We start from the raw sequence: 21188 nt of genomic DNA, 5'->3' as shown, positions 1-21188 counted from the left end.
GTGGAGCGTAAACTGAAACCCAAAATATTCACAAACATCCGTAAGGTGCATTAAACTGCATGTTTTAGAAACATCGTTTCTTGTTTACCACAAACGACCCGGTGCTCGGGATGTCTATCCGCATCGATGCACGGCACGTTGTGCTTAAGAGGTGACTATTTAGCGAGAGCGCGGAAGGCTCGAGCGATGTGCCGGATCTTCTTTCAGTGTGTGTTGGGTGAATGGAGGCGCAGCTCTTCCTGGTGAACAAACACTGACAACTATAGGGCAGCCCAGCGATACCCGCTTCCCAGAACGGCCACACACACCTTCTCCTTCACCCCCAAAACAACCCTAAACATGGCTGCTGAGCGTAAACACGTCGCGCAGTTGAAATCCGGTGAGTAAAAGGAATTGATAAAGGTGACGCTGGAGTATTTTTATATACATTTGCCGTTCCCACCACGTCCTTCTTGAAAGCTAATGTAGCTCATTCTCCCCCATCTCGCAGAACTGTACTTCCTAATAGCCCGATTTTTAGAAGCTGGACCTTGTCAGGACGCGGCAGAGGTGGGTGATTTTGTAATATAGGATTGTAAACGACATTTCTGGAGAAGATTGAACGGTAATTTGCTATTTTTGTGCTTTTTTCAGACCTTGATACGGGAGGTTCAGGAGAAGGAGGTAAGCAGCGCGAGCCCTACTCGCGTCGCATCTCACTGCGCTGCACTTTAGGCTGCTAATTTAACGCAGATTTCATATTTATGGTTTAAAAACACAAACTTGACCCCTTAGAATTTACCCAAACCTATTTAACACCATTTTTCCATTACAGCTGTTACCCAAAAGGATTGACTGGACTGGCAAAGAACACCCAGGGAGTTACGAAAATTTGGTAAGGGATCCCTATAACCGAGAGAAAACTTTTTAGAGAGCAAAATAAGAAATTGAATTTCCCGCAATTTTTAAATCAGGAAAAAACTTAACCCGAACACACGGGGAAAACCAACCTCAGGGTTAGAAAGGACTGCCATCAGATGAACCCAGAGCCTGGCCTGACCTCAGGGATGTGAGTTTGGACACAGTGGTGTGCACAAGGTGTAAATAGATGTTAAAATTGATGTAGAAATAAAGAGACGTCATGAATGTGGTGCTATAAGGGGAAGGGAGCGGAGGGAGGAGGGACCAGTGCGCAGAGACTGAAAGCGGGGCGGGATGGAGGCGCTCTGCTCCATGTAATACAACCATAGTCAGGGTAAAATACTCCTTTTACCTCAGTTTATTTCACTTAAAGTAAGCTTTTGGAGCAGGAAACAACAAGCCGGAGACGTAGAGGATCTTAGGAGGGTAATGGGACTTTTAAGTTGCCCTGACAAATTTTTTATTTTTTTTTCGGAGGAAGTTATTTCTGAACAGACAGTGTTGTGAGACTTGAGGCCGATAACACAAATGAGAGGTACATCGAAATGAGTACGTATTGATTAATTTATTAATTACGATATTTAGAAAGGTAAATAAATTATTAATCGGACTATTTGCATTTTTCAGTAGCTCGCTAATCCACGTAGGGATATCACTCGGGATAACCATTTGAGTCCTCATTCGAAGTGAGATATACCGAAATATCTTGATTTTAAAACTTGTAGTGTGTTTTGATCCAGCCCCTGTTATGGCCACCCCCCAATATATATATCAGTTGCGTAACTAATAGACTCAACAACAGTCTGTTAATCACACAGCCTGTTACCGTTGTTTCTCCGTCGTCTCTTGTACAGGGAGAAATTCACACACATTGTAGCGATAATCTGTTATTTTGTATTCGCGATTGTCTCGCGGATGATCTCGCGCGCCGCTACGCCACTAGATCCCAGTATTATATTGAGTGAATGCGTTCGTGTGTGTGTATATGTGTGTGAGATCGCTCGTGCATGATTTCACTACCGTGTGTGAAGATGTTAAAGCCCGTGCCTGCAGATTGTGGGTAGGAATAACGCACACGAGACTTGACCGCCTGATGTTGGCGCTGTCAATTAATTTTTTTTTGTCAGGTCTCGAGTCCCTCGATCAATATGTTAATGAGCTATGCAATCTGCATTAATTATCATTATTCATAATATTAATTAAATAATGATGATGATGATAGTAACAACATTGCATTAAAATTGTAATTACAAAATGTTAATATTTATAAAATAAATACATGTATTTTTAAATAAAATGTTTATTTAAATAATTTTAGGAATAATTTACATTTTTATTAATTACTATTTTTTTCGCAAAATACTTTACATGTAATGTAATAACAGTAATTAGGGATAATGAATTAACAACTGTAAGCCATATTTTAGATACCGTTGTTAAATACTGTATAATTAATGTTTTTAATTCATATACACTCACTGTTAAACATGGCCTTATGTATAAAATCATTAGCTAAGCGGTGTGTGCGCGCGCGTTTGTGTGTATGTGTGGCTGGATATGAAGTATGTGTGTGTGTGTGTGTGTGTGTGTGGCGACCAATAGGATGACGCTAAATGCAATTAAAGCCACATTAATTACTGGCCTGCAGTTGGAAGCTGGATCTGCTGAACAGGCTTGATAAAAGATACCCGTACTGACGCGTTGCGCAGGGAGACGCACATTTTACACTGTAGATTAGATTCATCTCTAGGGAAAATATGGAAAGATAAAAAAAAATCCTTGCAAAACGGCAGTAAAACTGTATTGGATTGAAACGAAGTGTCGTCTATAACCCTCTGAAGGTTTTAATTATGCTATTATGTGAATGTTTTTTTATGTGTGCATTGATAATGTCTGCTAAATGGCTGTTTTTAAATATGTCCTTTTATTTTTTTGTTGAGTTATTTTTTTAGTACAAGTTTATTATATGAATTTATTTCATGGTGATCATTTTAAATTAAAGCCTTCACATTGCATGCTTTGATTAAATTTGAATGTTGTAGAAAATTTAATTATTACATTATATAATTGTAATTATGTCTTTAAGAAGGTATTTATGTAGATTAATGTTAAGACTGTAAATTAATTGCAAGGTTGCAATATTGTTGCATTTATATTCGCACAAAAACATGTTTTTGTTTAAATCTAATTTCTATGCATACACTATTGCGACACAATAATTTAGCGGATTGAACATGGTATAAAACAGTATGTTATTAAACAGATCCATTTGCCCTAATACATGTTTGTGATTGTGTGTATAGGTCAAATTGTACCGGCACATTTCTTCAGATCACCTGTTGCAGGTGTGTGAGCGAGTGAGCCCTCTTTTAGAGAGGGAAGTGCCAGCCAGCGTACCCGGAGTCAACTCACTGCTGGGAGCCGGACGACAGTCAGTGCTGCGTACAAACAAGAGTGAGTGTTTCTGCTTGAACATTGAATATATTCATCATCTGTTTTTATAATAAGCAAAGTAACCTGTTAACAGCCAAGTTAAGCAAAAATAAAACATTAACCCCATAACTGCTGTAAAGAAATGTAAGATCAGATGTATATTTACTGTTTTTTGAATGAAAAAGCTGAAGATGGGGGAAAAACTTTCACATTTGGCATGTTCATTATAAATGAAAGTCTTTTTAATATTTACAAATGGCATCTCGCTATTGTCCGATGTATAAGTAAGTATGCAAAAGAAAGGATTGATAATTGATCAGTAGTGGTGGGATTTACCTCCATAATAGCATTTCATAGCAATTAAAACTTTCTATAACATTATCAAGAATATTGCTATTGCCCTTCCAAGAGATAAAGCAAAAGCATATATTACGTTTTGTTTTGCGGTAAATATGTGTGTTTTACATCAATACCAGTTTGTGTATGTGTGCCTAGGGATTCAGTCACTTCTCCTGTGTATATTTAGTGACAGTCCCACGTGTTTGTTGGCAGGTTGTAAGCACGTGGTATGGAAGGGGTCCGCCCTCGCAGCCCTGCACTGTGGCAGGCCACCGGAGCCGCCAGTCATCTATGGAAGCCCGCCCAATATTGGTAAGTCAGCTCTTATTGGTTGCTATGTTAATGTATTCCAGTGGAAGAAACAACATTCATCCAAATCCTTAGACCTTTTTAAAACTGATTTGTATTGATTTGATGGTTGAAATAACAGTCTTTAGTATGTTTAGCTTATATAAGTGTTTTAGAAATTTAGAAAAATGTGGACCATACATTAAAAATAGTTTTTGCTGTAAATGAAATGATGATAATAAGAATTTGCTTAGAATGCTATAGATTCACATATATTTGCTCTCATGTTGTTTTGCTGGATATGTCTTGTGTGTTATAGTGGAAACGGTATACAGTCGGAGACTGAATGGCTCGTATCGGTTGGGTCAGCTGGTCCCTACAGCCGTTTACCAACATATGAAGATGCACAAGAGAATTCTGGGCCACCTGTCATCTGTGTACTGTGTCACCTTCGACCGCACCGGGCGCCGCATCTTCACAGTAAGACCTCTGGTTTTATAACATTGGTCAAAAAAAAAAACTAATGTTTTTGAATGTGCATACCTTTTTTGAAATGTAATGAATATGAAAAACATTTTGAAATATATAAATATAATGTATAAATGAATCATAGAACTGAAATGTGCAGGTTTTTAGAACACTGTATGTTTCTGAAACATATTTATGAACATTTGTGTTGTGTGCCCTTCCTTGGCTGCTTTTTGAGTGTAGTATTCTGGAGTGTATTATTACATCAGGTTATGGAATTTTAATTTGTTTGTTATGTTCTTGTGCTGTCAGACTGCCTGTGTGTGTGTGTGTGTGTGTGTGTGTGTGTGCGTGTGCTCGCATGTGCATCTGGAAATAAATTCAGAGAGAAGATGCTCTATTCATTTATTGTTAAGTTTTATTTATTGTGAGTGGTGATTGGATGGTTTTAAGAGTTGACTTCAATATGAGCTTTTCAAAAAAGATTTCAAGAAATTGGAAAATTAATGATTTCTCCAAGAGATAAAACATTCAGAAAATGATTGCGGACTTTCGAGTTTGTTTTTATTTATAACAGAGTGTCAAGGACGTGGAAAACCTGGAGGAAAAAAAAACAGTTTTGATTTCCAGGTGTAGATTTGATTGAATTAATACTAATTTTTCTAGCTATGCTTAGCTAATATTTTATTAATTGACTAGAAGTTGCTCTATATTTGAAATATAATATCTATAAAATTATATATATATATTTAAAATACTTATCCAGTGATCACAAATGACTAGGAAAGAACCTTGTTTTCTTTACAGTGTGTGTGGTGGGCAACTCCATATATCCCATAGTATAAATTTGCATTTACACTTATAATGAGAAGTACCATGACCATGATGCTTTTGCTTTTTAACATATTTAATATTCAGTACATTTAAATAAATTCAGAAGTTCAGAACTGATTAAGCAGTCAGAACATACAAATACTGACAATGTAGCTGATTTAAATCACTTAAGCCTTTGTGGCTTTAATTAGACTGTATGCCTCATTAAACTGTATACATACAACTGTATGCCTACCCATTAAGGAATTTAAAGGGATGTCACTAAGCTTTTTAGGGTGCTGTTAAAGTGTCATATAATAAAACAGTTTAGGTCAAGAGCTTTAACATTGCAAAATCCCCCAATGAACATGATGGTCTCAAATGGCCTATTGAATGGAGGGATGTGATCGCTGTTTGGTCCAGATGTCTGAGTGGGTTTGAGGTTCTGAAAGCAGCTGTGCTTTTATGAGTTGAGCAGAGACTTGCCTGTAAGGGAGTTATGTTCACACTGGATGTTGTTACAGTGGTTCAAATGAACTGTTCTGTAGTTTATCATTGAGAGCATCATTAACAGGGGCCATTGACTTAACTTGTGTTTATTTTACATGGCAAGATGCTTTGGATAAAAACATAAATTCATACATGAAAACGTGGCTTGTTATCGATTTCAGGCCTGTTGTGATGTCTGAGTAATTCATCATGTACAGAAAGTGTTTTCAGTGTGTTTTGATTTAAAGGGTCTGGGACCACTAGTAAAAAGGATTGTTTTTTTTTTTTAGTTAAATACAGTTTTTTTTAATAACAGTTTATTTTATCTGCAACAATTTGAGTGAAAATTTTTTTTAGTATTTGTTTTGGGTTTTTTTTTTAAAGACAGCAGCGCTCAAGATACATGAACTCCACACGTTTCTGTAAAACCTGATGATCATCTTCTCTTGTATGATTTGAGGATGATCCAAAAAACTTCTTGTGTGTCAGTGAAAGCAAGAACATCAAGACTCACATGATCAGTGTCACAATTTACTTGGGTTTATTAGTGACCTAGAAATAGTGAAGAATACTTAATTCATTTTACATCATAATTTGTGCTTTGTTTTACATTTTTCAAAATCTTGAGACTTTTTAATTATAGGTTTAAATAAAAATATGCAGATTTGTATTGTGGTCTTTTTGATGCCTCTTTACAAGATTTAAAAAATATATACTTTTGTTCAAGGTTGCATTATTATGATCAAAAGTGACCATAAAGACATTAATAATGTTAAAAAAGATTTTGCCATTTGATCTTTCTAATCAATCATCAAAGAATTCTGAAAAAGTTGATCACAGTTTCCAGAAATATATTTTTGTTGTTATAATCATTGTACTATTATAAATTAAAAACATAGATTGTTTTCAACATTGATAATAATAAATGTTTCTTGAGCACCAGAGCCGCATATTAGGGGCCGTTTACACGACACTGCTTTCAACTAAAAACGTAAAACTTTTTGTGTTTTGGCCATTCATTTACACAAAAATGGCGTTTGGGGGCCTGAAAACGCAAAGTTTTGGAAAACGATACCGTTATTATCTGTGTGTAAACTACAAAAATGTGAATTTGTGAAAACGTGATGTCATGCGCATGCAGTCTATAAGCGCTTTGTTTCATTACAAAGTCATATCGCCATCTACTGGCCTGGCAGCATAATACAGCGTTTTTAGTCTAATTGTGGATCCTTGTGAAAAGGAATAGTTTTGACAATGTTGCCATCTAAACGCAAAGGAAAAAACTTTTTCTTTTTTAGTACATGGTTGTCATGTAAACGTACCCTTTTAAATTCAGGTTTGCCGTACACTTTAAAATATATTAAAAATAGAAAAAAGTTATTTTAAATTGTAATAATATTTTAGAATATTTTTTTTTTAATCAGATAAATGCTGCCTTGCTGAGCATAAGAGACTTCTTTCAAAAACATAAAAACTTTTGAACAGTAGTGCGTGTCATTATTAAATCAGACTCAGCTCTATGGCCCTTTGTTGGATTTTTTTTCAGTGAGTAGTTCTTTTCATTTGACCAATGTTGTGCTTCACTGGGAACTCTGTCTTAATTTCCTAGTGACTAAAAGGGTATTTTTAGACAGTGAGCCTTCTGAGCTCACAGGGACAGATAATGTTTTGACTCTGGGATAAGTGTAGAGGTTAAAGGTCATTCACATGTTCCATCTGGGCAAGCATACTGTTGCTCTGTGACATGATCATGCCCACAAACTTGTTAAAGATTGTGTGTGTGTGTGTGTGTGTGTGAGTGGACGTGTTTTGATTCGGGCATTTCTCTGACATTATCTCACTCTCAGCCTGTGGCTTGAGCTTTTGTTAACATTTGTCAGCGCTCTGGTTTTAAGCGGCCTGTAGGATCGTGCTTGTGTGTGCTTTGCTGATGTGTGTTTTTGAGTGTGCACTCTTGGGTTCCATTTTACTCTGCAAGTTTTAAATGCTCCAAAAATGGCTGAACAGCAAGGATTACTCCCCCTCTTTCTGCCTCTCCCTCCCTTTTCCCTCTATCTCTCTCTCCTACTCCTGTTCTCTTTGTCTTTTCCTCTTTCGATCTTGGTCTCTCTGTGTATTTCCTCCTTTTTTTTTTTTTTCTTTCTATAGGTCTTTTTCTCCCGGCGTAGGGGGGCGTGTCTGTGCGCACATGTTGAAAAAAGTGTTTCTTTTATGGATTTGGCTGCGAGCCACGGATAAAATAATCTCTTTCATATTCCTGAGCCATTAGCCAGTGTGTCATTGGCATTCCGTCTGTGTTTAACAGATCTTCGGGAATGTTCGTCTCTGTGTGTGGCTTGGGGATCATTTTTCTTTGCTCAATTCGATATGCATGTGTGGCCTGCTAAAATCAATGTTGTTATCGCAGTTAATTCTAGTGTTTCTGGAAACAACAGTGATATTTTCATGTTGTTAAATTTGAGTTTGTGAAATGAGGAGGTAAATGGCAAGCTGATTATGAGGGGGAAAAAAGCATCTTTCAATCAAGCTGTGATTGAAAGACTGCTGTAGGTAGCACTTGCTTTTTATGATCCTCTGCTTGTTGTCATGGAAATGCAATGCCACAGTCCTGCATTTTTAGGTTAAAAGCATGTTTGATTTACTCTGCAATAAATTCACATTAGACTCTCTAGAAATAGTATTAGTAAAGAATAGTAATATTTGTGTTCGACATTTATAATGTTTCTGCAGGAAGCGATGGGATGATGTATGTACTCTACCATTCAAAAGTTTGGGGTCAAAAAGATTGTTTTAATGCTTTTAAAATAAGTCTCTTATGCTCACCAAGGCTGCATCTATTTATTTAATTAAAAATATGGTAACACTTTACAATAAGGTTCATTAGTTGACATTAATTAACTACATTAGTTAACATGAACTAATAATGAACTGCACTTATACAGCATTTATTAATCTTTGTTAATGTTAATTTCAACATTTACTAATGCATTATTATAATCAAATGTTGTATTAGTTAACATTAGTTAATGCACTGTGAACTAACATGAACAAACAATGAACAGCTGTATTTTTATTAACTAACGTTAATGAAGATTAGTAAATACAGTAACAAATGTATTGCTCATGGTTAGTTCATGTTAGTTAATACGTTAAGAAATGTTAACAAATGAACCTCATTGTAAAGTGTTACCAAAAATACAATAAAAACATCAAGACATTTATCCACAGGCCCAGTCTATTGTAGGAATCTAAATACCTAAAGTAGGAAAGGAAAGTTATTTTTTTTGGAATAATATGCAGTGCACTGACGAACTGTTCTCAATAAGACCAGGAACATGAATTAAAGTAATTCATTAAATTGATTTCATGTTGACTTCATGAGCAAGGTAAGTTTTTAAAGTGGTTTTGGATACATAAAACAATGGGTTGAGTAACAGTAACCAAAAACAATGTTGAAATCACCCTAAAACACTCTTAGGTAATATGCTTCTCTTGGCGCAGAACAAACTTGTTATCTGAACCTATTTAATTGTATTAAGTGCATTTTAAATGACTCAATATTCCCGTCTTTAGAGACCCTGTGGGCATTGGTTTATCTTCAAACAATTGGCTGGAATCTCTGCATTAATTTAATTAATTTGCAAAACACTTGACTAAATTCTTGTGTATTTTATTTGGCTGCACAGAGCCTAAACTTTCTGATGAGAACTTTAGCAGGGTCTGAGGGGTTACCGTTTGTGGTGTGTTTCCTCAGGGTTCAGACGACTGTCTGGTGAAGATCTGGGCGACGGATAACGGGCGTTTGCTGGCGACACTGAGAGGTCATGCGGCAGAGATTTCAGACATGGCTGTGAATTATGAGAACACCCTGCTGGCAGCCGGCAGCTGTGATAAAATGATCAGAGTGTGGTGCCTGCAGACCTGCGCCCCGCTGGCGGTACTGGAGGGCCACGCTGCATCCATCACGTCATTACAGGTGTGCAACACGTTTACATTCACACTTTAATAGACGCACAGAGATATGCATGAGAAATTCACCAGTATTAAGAATTTTATTTAAGATTTAACAGCTATTTTTCCAACAGTAAAATAGCCTATTTAGATTTTTACTGTGTAATCAATTCCAGTCTAGGTCCTTTTCTGTGGTAATACACTAAATTACTGTAAAAGACAACCATATTGAACACCATTGTAGGATAATGGTGTAAATAGTCACCATTATGGTGATTCATAGTCCCTTTGGCTGGAAACTTTAAATTAATTTTCTCCCAGCCGATGTCACAGAACGCAATTGGATGTGCATGGAGAAAATAAACTAAGCATTATGACTGGTTGTTCTATGTTATAGTTCAAAAATATCTTTTATAAACAATTAACCTTAAAAATAGTTTGAAATGGTACTGTGGTAAGATGGTGAACTTTTATTACGACTTGTCAGCAAGGCTAGCAAAACAGTATTAAAACAATTGCATGATATGAATCTAAGTGTAGCCCAGTATATATAAATATACAGAGATTATTATAATGCAGACACATCTAATTATTGTGAATACAGCACAATTCTGCTGTTACAGTCATTTCCTTAATTATAAGAAACTGCAGAACTATTTCTGTGAAAATGACTGTGAAACTTATAGTAGCCAGAAATATACAGTGTTACCGTTGTATTACACTGTTCCCCCATACACAGATTTAATTACTTGCTAGGGCTGCACGATTTATTGCACGATACGAAAAATAACATTGAACTTAAATGCGATTAACGCTTAAATGTGATTCTTAGTGTAATTATGACATCGCAAAGGCTGCTATTATTTTTATTTTTTTTTGGAGTATGGCTCCAAATACTAATCCATCTGAAAGCACTGCGAGATTGAGTCTCTTTTAATGTACATTTGAAAAAGCAACCTTCGTCAAACATCTTTCCAGACATGAAGCATTTATTAACATCTTGTCCAACAAAAGACAACATTTAATAGCATGTTTTTACTCCAAACTCACTTCATAACGACAGTTGAGCATCCTTCTGTCAGATGATGTGGCTTCTTACACAGAATAAGGCAGTCGTGTGTTTATTAGTCATGTTTAATCAATAAAAGCGTTTCAATCTTCTCTTTATTCAGCTACAGCGATATGACGTGTGTTATCTTCTTCTGCGGCGGGCATATTTGGAGTTTCTGCACAAGAGCGCCCTTTGGCTTTCAGATGAAGAAGCATTTACTACTGATCACAGAGCTGTACAGCTGTGACAAGCTGCGCATTAAATAATTTGCAGCCTTTGCCAAATCACGTGCGGTTTAATCGTGATAAATTGTGCAGCCCTATTACTTGCCCACTGTCGTTTCACTTTTTTATTGAAACAAAAACCATTTAGTTTAGTTGGACAACGGACGTTACAATTATAAACAAAGCGTCTGCTCTGCTCCATATACAGCACGAGCTGCAGAGTCGCAGCACAGTGCAGATGTGACGAGGATTTGGTTTGCAACAGATCCTGAGCGTCATTAACAAATATCTCATCTTGTAAAATGTGCAGTCAGTAGGCCTGTTGCGATAGTCGATATATCGAATTATCGCACAATATATGGACACGACCTCAATAATTTTTGGTGACGCGATATATAGCCCATTATGTTTACACAAAAATAAATGTCACCGACATTTTGCCGATCGTGCTGCCTCTGTCATCTCGTCAGCTCTCTGAGGCGAAAGCGGGGCTCAGCTCCTTCATACACAGAGCTGACATCGACGGACGGAAAAATGTGCCATTCGAGTCGTTATAGTGTTTTCTTGACAACTACATATAGTTTGGAAGAATAAGTGCAAATGCACTCAGTTTCCGCAATCTACTGGTGCAAATATAAACATGACAGCGCGAAATGGTGCACGCTCACAGCTAGTTTCACACAGGACGCGGCAGTCATGAGTGTCTAGTTCGTTTTCATAGAGAACGCGTTTTTGCGTTCCACTGCGCCATCTTTCCTTGGAAACGTGTTTGTGTGACTGTTGCACTCGTGTCTTTTGCAGCATCTTGTGCATGACGTGGCACTAAAACGCGGCGCTCAAGTTAAAAGAAGTTTTTCAAACACGCCTCTAGAAAAACAGATACCTCAACAGGCCATACCTGACTGCTAAATCTGTGTCTTTGTTCATATGGTCATCTGACAATAGCGTGCACCCTTACTTTACTGAGAAAATAAGGTCAGGGAAAAACCTGTAGATGGAAAATCTCCATATAAGTGCCTTTTGTGCATTTGCAAGTGTTTTTTTTTTTCTACTTGTTTTTTTGCAGTTTCTGTAAGCAAAGGTTTATTTATTATTTATTCAACGTTATTATTTTTTTGACGCTTCAATTCCAGTATCTAAATATTCTTAAGAGTTAAGTTCATTGTCATTTGAAAGTGTGTAGGCCTACTTGCATTATTATGCTGTTATATTATGATTATATATTCAGTGGCATAAAATGGTCTTAAAATGACAATAATATCGCATGTCGCAATTATTTCTGGGGCAATATATCGCACAACAAAAAGTAGTTATCGTGACAGGCCTAGCAGTCAGTACTGCTGCTCCCTATACCGAAAGTTGCCTACTCATGATCACAAATTTGATGATTTCAATACCCCACATGTAGATGAAGTTATAGGCCCTTTACGTGCAATTGCAAATTCAAAAGCGAAAGTGAAAAGCGAGCGCACATTCATAACGATCCCCCCCACGGTGTTGTCAGTCGCAAGTTTATATAACGGTGTGAAAGTTATCTCTGTGACATCCCTAATGAATGAAGAATTGAATGCATCCTTGCTGAATAAAAGTATTAATTTCTTAAAAACAAAATACATTAAATTGACAAATATGTTTTGCAGTGTATGGTGTAGTCATGCACAATTGCACCCCACTCATAGAGACAATGTTTAATGTGTTGCAAACCTGTTTCAGCTGTTTGTGTGTGTGTGTGTGTAGTTTTCTCCTCTGTGCAGTGGCAATAAGAGGTTCCTGTCCTCGACTGGAGCTGACGGCACCATCTGTTTCTGGCAGTGGGATGCACGCACGCTCAAATTTGGGTGAGTTTCCTTTATTCTTGCACACATCTGTGGGGTTTTAAGATTGAGTGTTTTCTTTGCCATTTAGATCAAGCATTTGAATCTTTCTCCTTTTGTTTAGTTGAATTACTGTAAAGGAGAAACATGTAATTTTCTTTTGAACAGAGCTGAAATGTCATATTTTTCAGTGCTAAAAACGTTCTCTTATCCCAGCTTAATATACTGAGACTTTTAATTTTTCAATCATCGTTTTTTGCGAATCCATTTGGTACAGAAATGACAAGCTTCACCTTTAAGAAGTGTCATGAAAGACCACTAAGAGACTATATTCTCGCACTCACCGTGTTTCTATATGTTTTTATGTGTGTGCAGGCAGCGACCCAGCAAATTCATCGAGCGTCCCAGACCAGGCGTGCAGATGATCTGTTCCTCTTTTAGTGCAGGTAGGCCAAAAGTGTCAGCTCTTTTCTCACCTCTACCTGCTCCCATTTTATAAGTTATCTTTTACCATTCACAGCCTCTCCCATTGGGAACCCATGTGACAAAATGCTTTTGTTCCGACACTGAGCTTGTAGTAAAACATGTGTTCAGAAATGGGACACTTGGGACGTTTCTTCTTTTTGGAGTTTATAGACACTGATCAGTGGCATCTGCCAGTTTGCTTAACTGCTTTACCATATGACATGATACAGATCTTTTATATAAGAAAGAAAATGGAATAAAACTAGTGTATGAATTGAGAAAATCTATATTTATTAGGGCTGTTAATGAAATGCACAGTCTTGTGTGAATGGCCCCAAATCGTTATTGGACAGACTGACAAATTTTTGTTAAATGTATTGCTGTGGACTGTAGGCCAGAGATAAAACAAACAAGATTAACTTCTAAGCTGCTTTTCCAATGCTTTTGTTTGCCATTATTACCTTAATTTGTGGGCTTTTCTAATCAAATATTTATATGTATGATTAGTTGCAGTTAATTTAATTATTTCACCTGCAAATCATGTAATTCAACTACAAATTGTAGTCGATTGACAGCCATAATATTTAAGACTCATGCCTATGATTATATGAATGTGTGTGCTTACATAGAAATGTGATATTAAGCGAATATTCCCATGTTTTCATTGTTCTGAAAGCTGATAGCAGATTATAGAGTGACGACGGATCGTTTTGGCTTAAACGTTTTTCTGCAGAGTAAGGCTATAAATATCCTGTTGTCAGACAGATATCACAGACTTTTTAAAAAAGAGTGTTGAGCACTGCAGGAGCTCTTCAAATACACATTACTGAAGAAAAGAAACACTCTACTGGCATTCACCCAGATTGACACGCACACTCAGCTTCTAGTTCTTTCCTCTACATTTCTATGGTATCACACGGTCTGAATTTATTTGAGCTGTTTGAGTTTCTCGTTCATTAACACCATATTGTGGTTATTGCTTGTATTTGCGAGATTGCGCCTGCACGAAAATGATGACAAAGCGTTTGTTAATGATGGATTTCTTCTGGTTTGTATGCACATTAATGCTGTGTTGTGGTGATGTAATTTATGTAATGCTAAGTGATTTTTGATGATATTTCAGGTGGGATGTTCCTCGCGACAGGCAGCACTGATCACATCATTAGGGTTTATTACTTTGGAGGTGGACAACCAGAGAAGATATCTGAGCTGGAGTCTCACACTGTATGTAAAGCGTTTGTTTGCATTTTGTGACTATTTACACCTTAATTAACAAAAATGCAATTTAGATGTTGAAAAAGTTAGAGGTAGAGCATGTGTATTGTTATTTTTTTTTTGCACAAATGACCCAAGTTTGGATCTGGTTTGTGGCCATTTCTAACACCCTGTCCAGTGTCTCTGCTAACAAATAGGTAAAAAAGGTTAAAAAAAAATGCAAATACAAATTGATTTGATTGATTGATACTATTTTGTAAGTTAGTATGTAATATACAGTATATAATAAACTGCACATATACTGTTATTTCATAATGGTCTAATATAATATTTGCATTATATGAGATAATTAATTTTATCATGTTAACTATATATATAACTATAACAATTATGTAATACAATTCAACAACTCCCCAGTTTATGTATGTGTATACATGTATAATATAAAAATATTTTTCTCAATATTAATATAACATTGATCTTTTGCTTTAAAGCACCTCATTTTCATTCTCTTTCCTGGCTTTACTGTTGCAGGAATACATTGTTTTGAGGTTCCCCTCATGTTTTTTAATGACTTCATCTTTTTCCTCAGGATAAAGTCGACAGCATCCAGTTCTCCCATAGTGGAGATAGGTGAGCAACACTGCGATGTGTGAATGTGAGAGAGTGTGTGTTTGTATGTCAGGTTTGTTGGATTAATGGAACGTGGGGGTTCTTATAATTATTATGAGCTTATGTTGTCAGCAGAAAAAAATACCCTTGTTCCCATCACACACAAACAGGCATGCCCGATGCCTACGATACACATCGTACAAGAGTTCAGGTGCATGAAATGTCTTTCTGCTTAAACAACAGGCACATGACAGTTACCCACACATACTAGTTCTTTATTCAGTCTCTGCAAGCTCTTTTATGTTTTTCACTCGCTCTACTTTAATGAGCAAATGTTTTTGCATTGGGGGAGGGTGGGAAATAGAGAGTGTGACAGGAGAAGAGGGAGAAAAGGAGGAGAGAGAGAGAGAAGGAGAGTAGTAAGCGGGAGAGGTCTGTAACAGGTCCCTAAGGATTTAAAAAGATGGATGTTCACATGAACAGATTCTTTTTACCGGAGGAGACAGCATCCAGTGTTACATACATAAGAAGGGAAGAAATCTCACCAATCAATAGAACTGCAGAAGAGTGTACTGTCAAAAGATGTGGTCCATGCCACAAATGAGTAGACTGTGTGGGCATTGTGTGTTACTGTGTGCAGTCTTATTTAATGGAGTTACACTCTGACTCATTTATAGAGCCACACTCCCTCATAGAGTAATACACTCTTACGTTAATACAAACTTATCAGCTCATGTCACACACATCCTCCCTACCTTGCAGTTCACGTTAATGCTATGCCACTGCGTTGTAGACTGCAAAAATTATTTTCTTGTTTTCAGGCACAAATCTCTAAACATCCCAAGATAAATGTACTTGAGAATCAAAATTGCATAAGATTTCAGAAAATCTATCTTACATTTATCTTACATTTTACTTTTGTTACCCCATTGGCAAATTGTTTTTAATCTATGATACTCTTAAATTTTAGGATAATACAAATTGTGGATAATACAAAAAAAAAAAAAAATAGAAAAAAAAAAGCCAAAGTGGTAAGAATTTTGGGTTACAAGTAAGGGATAATCCATGGCTAGCTGTGATTTAAAATTTTTTAATGCACGACGTGGAGACGAAGAACCACTAGGGGTGTAACGATATGCTCAGGTCACGATACGGTACGTATCTCGATACTGGGTTCACGATACAATACATATCACAATATTTTGAAAATGAAACTGAAATTCAAATAACAGATTTATTTAAAAAAATATTAAAAAATTTCAATAACTTTTTGTTGTACATACAAGATCACATTTCAAGGTTTAATAACCTTCTGTATTCAAATTATCAACTGAATAGGTCTGTCTGTCACTGAAAAAAAAAAGTTAAATTTATCATGAACTTAGAATTAAAGGGATAGTTCACCCTAAAATGAAAATTTGATGTTTATCTGCTTACCCCCAGGGCATCCAAGATGTAGGTGACTTTGTTTCTTCAGTCGAACACAAATGATGATTTTTTAACTCCAACCGTTACAGTCTGTCAGTCATATAATGCATGTCAATGGGAACACAATCTATGAGAGTCAAAAAAACATGCACAAACAAATCCAAATTAAACCCTGTGGCTCGTGACGACACATCGATGTCCTAAGACACGAAACGATCGGTTTGTGCGAGAAACCGAACAGTATTTATATCATTTTTTTACCTCTAAAACACCACTATGTTCAACTGCCTTGCGCATCCGGTGTGTGAGGTCTGAAAACACGCTCTGATGCCGGAAGTGATCTCTCGCACGTATACGTCAATGAGTGCGAGAGATCACTTCCGTTGTCAGAGCGCGTTCAGACCTCACCAACCGGATGCGAAAAGATCGAATGGACCGTTAAACACTGACTTATCAAAGAACACAGACTTAACCAACAGGTATCAAACACAAGGATGGTACAGGGCAAACAGACACGCGAGTCATAAAAACAAAATAATGGCTTTATTCAACAATATCTAGTGATGGGCAATTTCAAGACATTGCTTCATGAAATTTCGAAGCTTTACGAATCTTTTGTTTCGAATCAGTGGTTCAGAGCGTTTATCAAACTGCCAAAGTCATGTGAACCATTGAAATTTCAAAATGTTTCGAAACACTTATGACGTAACAAAGACTTTGACAGTTTGATACATGCTCTGAACCACTGATTCGAAACAAAAGATTTGTAGAGCTTCAAAGCTTCATGAAGCGGTGTTTTGAAATTTGATTGGAAGGGTAAAAATTATGGTTATTTTCATCAGTTACGACTCGTTAGATCTAGCATTCTGTCCACTTTAAATCAGACACAGAGATAAAGTAGTGCGGTAAGGTTATATTTATTTGATTTATTTATATTTATTACATTTATTTGAATGAATTAGCCTATTGAGAGAGAGAGATGTGCGTGTGCGCCTCTTTACTAGCAATAAAGCTGTGAGTTTAAAACAGCAATGTTACAACCTCCTCGCGGAGTAATAAAATGTAGCAATTCAGTAGCGAAGTTAATTTATTAATAAAAGTCACAGGGCAGCGTTGATAAGTTTATGTGCTCCTGTTTCTGTGTGTGCAGCACGATCTCGATCTCTTTGTGTGAGTGACGTGTGCTTCAATGAAAGCAGCGCATACATTTTGAACGGTGATTAAACTGACTTGGCACTACCTGTGCATTGAAAGGTTTTTTTGCACACCTTCTAGCCAATCAGAATAGAGTAATCAGACAAACCATGGTGTAATTCAGTATATATTCTTTGAAAACAAAACATAATATATAACATAATTTTTCCTTCTCAAATTGTTTTAAAGATGTTACTGGAAGATAAGACTACTGTTTAAGAAAATATATTTTTTTGCTGTGTAATTCACATACAGCACACATCAATAAACCTCACTGTTTTATAGAGCAGAACACATATGCATACACAAAATTTATGTAAATGTAAATACACATTAATACTGTCATTTCAATACATCTGCTTTTACTCATTTTATATGCAAAGCGTGTTTACATAGAAGTCTTAAAGCACAGTAGCAAAAATGGCCCATATAATTTTGAGGGTAAAAAGCCTTGACTATGATTGTTTTTTTTTGTTTTATCTCAGGGAAAATAAGCTGATAAAAATTGTGACATCTTAACACATCACTGCCTTGTGTATACATAATCAACAATACAAGAGCTACATTCAGTGCACATAAAACAAAAAACCCTTCAGTAAAACCTATTATAAAAGCATATGCTGAAGGAATGGCAAGCCAAATGGGATCAGTGTAATAGAAATGAACTTTACAAAATCAATCCTGTGGTTGGTGGAAAACATTGTGTCCATTTTGAAAATCGCTGGGACCATATTAACTACACTCGCTGTCACAGGCCTCTCCAGACTAACCCATAAGTTTTCTCATCTTAACTTAATTTTACAAGTTTTCAGTTTCAACTCATTTTCCTTCTAAATAAATTCATAATGGTAGAAAAAGTGGAATGAATTTATCACTGCAAGTTGTAAAGCTTACTAAATGCTTGAAGCATTTTAGTGGATTACAAGTTTATTACAGTGTGCCTCATTCATTCCTTTTCATGAAGCGTCAGACTCAGAGTATGTATTCTTTTAGATGAGATTTTTGAACGCAAACCTAAATCCATCAATTGTGTGTAGGTTTGTGAGCGGCAGTAGAGATGGCACAGCACGGATATGGCAGCTGCAGCAGCAAGACTGGCGGAGCATTCTCCTGGACATGGCCACCAAATTACCTGGGTATGATAAACATTAATCACGGTTTAAAAGTATGGCTCAATTAATTGTGCATTAATGTTACATTTTGTTATCGTTTGCAACATAATTACTTTGGAGTCCCTCGAGGTCAATTGATTCTGACCACACGTCAGCGACTGAGATGCGACATTGTAAAGCTAACAACAGAATCACCATCCAACTCCACCAATGGATACATATTCAATTTCGAAAGCCAATTATCTTCTTAATAAAACAATACAAAACAATAAGCAAACAAATGCCATTTGATGCCTTTTTATGCTCTTTTGTCCATCATTTAGTGATAAAGGTCCTAATCTGTAGTAACATGAACATATTTAATCATTTGCATGTCGTCTTGTTTACTTTGTGTGGCAGCTTTTGTCAAATTACAGTGGGTCCAAGGTCCAAATTCCAAATGAAATTTAAAGCTGGAATTAAGCAGAAAGTTTGAGGTTTTACCAACAATTTCTATATTTCAGCTTTAAATTACATTTGGATTCCCTGAATTTATATTAAGAATATTCATGTTAAATTTCAATTCAAAATTTTACTGAAATTGTTACACTGATTATATAATTTTTTTTATAAATTTTTAATAAATAAAAAAAAATCAAAAGCATTTAGTATGTCTTTCTTTTTATTAGTTTGTCTCTCATTGCTTTGCTCATCAAAAGTAGATCAGCTGCAAAGCCAAATTAGAAATGTCATTCCTTTGTGTTCCTTTAAAAACTTTTCTTATTTGTCTTTTTTAGCAAGTACAACCCTCCACCTTTAGAGGACAAAGTTACCAAACTGAAGGTGACGATGGTGGCCTGGGATTGCAATGACAACACAGTCATCACCGCTGCGAACAACTTGACATTGAAAGTGTGGAACTCTTACACAGGGAACCTTATTCATGTATTGATGGTAAGAGTGTGAAGATCTCTCCAGAATGATTGTAAGAAGACAATATGTGATGAATCATGTTGTCATCATGACCCTTCACCCACAGGGCCATGAGGATGAGGTGTTTGTGTTGGAGCCACATCCATTTGATTCAAGAGTGCTTTTCTCTGCTGGTCACGACGGGAACGCCATCGTCTGGGATCTGGCAAGAGGAGTCAAAATACGCTCTTACTTCAATATGGTAAACCAAATAAATATGCAAATCTATTGATTTATTGGTGTTTTATTGTGTCTCACAGACTGTTTCTCTACTTTGATGTGTGTTTGTGTGTAGATCGAGGGGCAGGGCCACGGTGCGGTCTTTGACTGTAAGTGTTCTCCAGATGGGCAGCACTTTGCTTGCACTGACTCTCACGGTCACCTGCTCATCTTCGGCTTTGGGTCTAGCAGCAGATATGATAAGGTACTGAATGTCTATGTCTGTCTCTGACACTGTTAAGAATAAAATAAATATAGATTGAATAACATGGTACACTGTTGTCATCATGTTGCATGTTGATCTAGTTTGTGATTTCTAACCCTAATTCTATTTTTATAGAGGGCTGTCAACGTTAACGCGTTAACGCATTGCGATTCATTCAAAATCCTTAACGCGTTAAAATAATTTAACGCACTTAACGGAAAAAAAATTATGGAAGCATGTGAAATTGCATCATAATGTAATTTATGTCACGCAGTTAGATGATCTTAAAAGTCCATGCTGATTGTATCAGAGATGGCAGAATGAATTATTCATTCCAGTGTCTGTTTCGCTGTTTCTCTGTCATATTCTGTTATTGTATCTGAAGAGCGCGAGCCCTCCCGTATCACGCTGTTCCTGTTTAAACGGAACATCGAAACCACCACTGTATGGCCAGATGATATTAAAACTATGTTTCTCGACTGGATAAAGCAAACCAGCTTCTTGCTATGAAAGTTTTGATGGATGAGGATTGCAATCAAAGTAAAGACGATTGCGGTGACGTACAGGAGCCGTACATTAAGCATGCGTGAGTCCGTTATATTGATGGGCAAACAAATCATGTTTGAGCGTGCTCTCGACGCACTGATCGCACGTTGTATTTATGCACAGACACATTTCCGTACATTCACGTTGTTTTCACACACATTCAGGATAATGTTGCTGTTAGGGATGGAACCGTTCGGTTGACAACGCATCTATAATATGGTTTGTTGAAAACAGCGTGCAAAACAGACAGACGGATTCGGCTAATGTATGTTTCAGTCGATGGATGTGCATTCTGGTTTCACAATACATTACAACAGCGATGATCAAAAGGACATGGACAAAACAGTCACTGTAAACAGAAGTTCAATGACATGCCGAATGCTCTATGCCCAGTCATTTACGCCGTTATCACCCGGGTGTTGATAGCACGAGCGCAGGTGAGACCTGAACAGCTCAGATTGCTATCTGTGT

General features: G+C 36.7%; 1 protein-coding gene across 4 annotated transcripts in view; it reads left to right on the top strand.

Moving 5' to 3' along the window:
• The first annotated feature begins 20 nt into the window (after positions 1 to 20).
• Positions 21 to 21188, top strand: part of phip (pleckstrin homology domain interacting protein) — a 47137-nt gene continuing 25969 nt past the window's right edge. The window contains exons 1-16 of one of the 4 annotated variants that reach the window (XM_051879649.1): positions 21 to 379; positions 491 to 549; positions 634 to 663; positions 815 to 874; positions 3204 to 3354; positions 3886 to 3984; positions 4280 to 4440; positions 9485 to 9706; positions 12694 to 12794; positions 13146 to 13216; positions 14359 to 14459; positions 15043 to 15083; positions 18722 to 18820; positions 19573 to 19729; positions 19815 to 19949; positions 20043 to 20171. In XM_051879649.1, coding sequence (XP_051735609.1) covers positions 340 to 379; positions 491 to 549; positions 634 to 663; positions 815 to 874; positions 3204 to 3354; positions 3886 to 3984; positions 4280 to 4440; positions 9485 to 9706; positions 12694 to 12794; positions 13146 to 13216; positions 14359 to 14459; positions 15043 to 15083; positions 18722 to 18820; positions 19573 to 19729; positions 19815 to 19949; positions 20043 to 20171 — 1656 coding nt within the window. In that variant the 5' untranslated portion in view covers positions 21 to 339. Of the gene's footprint in view, positions 380 to 490; positions 550 to 633; positions 664 to 814; positions 875 to 1178; positions 1450 to 3203; positions 3355 to 3885; positions 3985 to 4279; positions 4441 to 9484; positions 9707 to 12693; positions 12795 to 13145; positions 13217 to 14358; positions 14460 to 15042; positions 15084 to 18721; positions 18821 to 19572; positions 19730 to 19814; positions 19950 to 20042; positions 20172 to 21188 lie in introns of those variants that run through there. The other 3 variants (XM_051879648.1, XM_051879652.1, XM_051879651.1) reach the window with 3 other exon arrangements.

This window comes from Ctenopharyngodon idella, chromosome 22 (genome assembly GCF_019924925.1).
Source record: "Ctenopharyngodon idella isolate HZGC_01 chromosome 22, HZGC01, whole genome shotgun sequence".
Lineage (NCBI taxonomy): Eukaryota > Metazoa > Chordata > Actinopteri > Cypriniformes > Xenocyprididae > Ctenopharyngodon > Ctenopharyngodon idella.
Note: the sequence above shows the minus strand (reverse complement) of the source record. Positions and strands in the feature narration are given on the sequence as shown.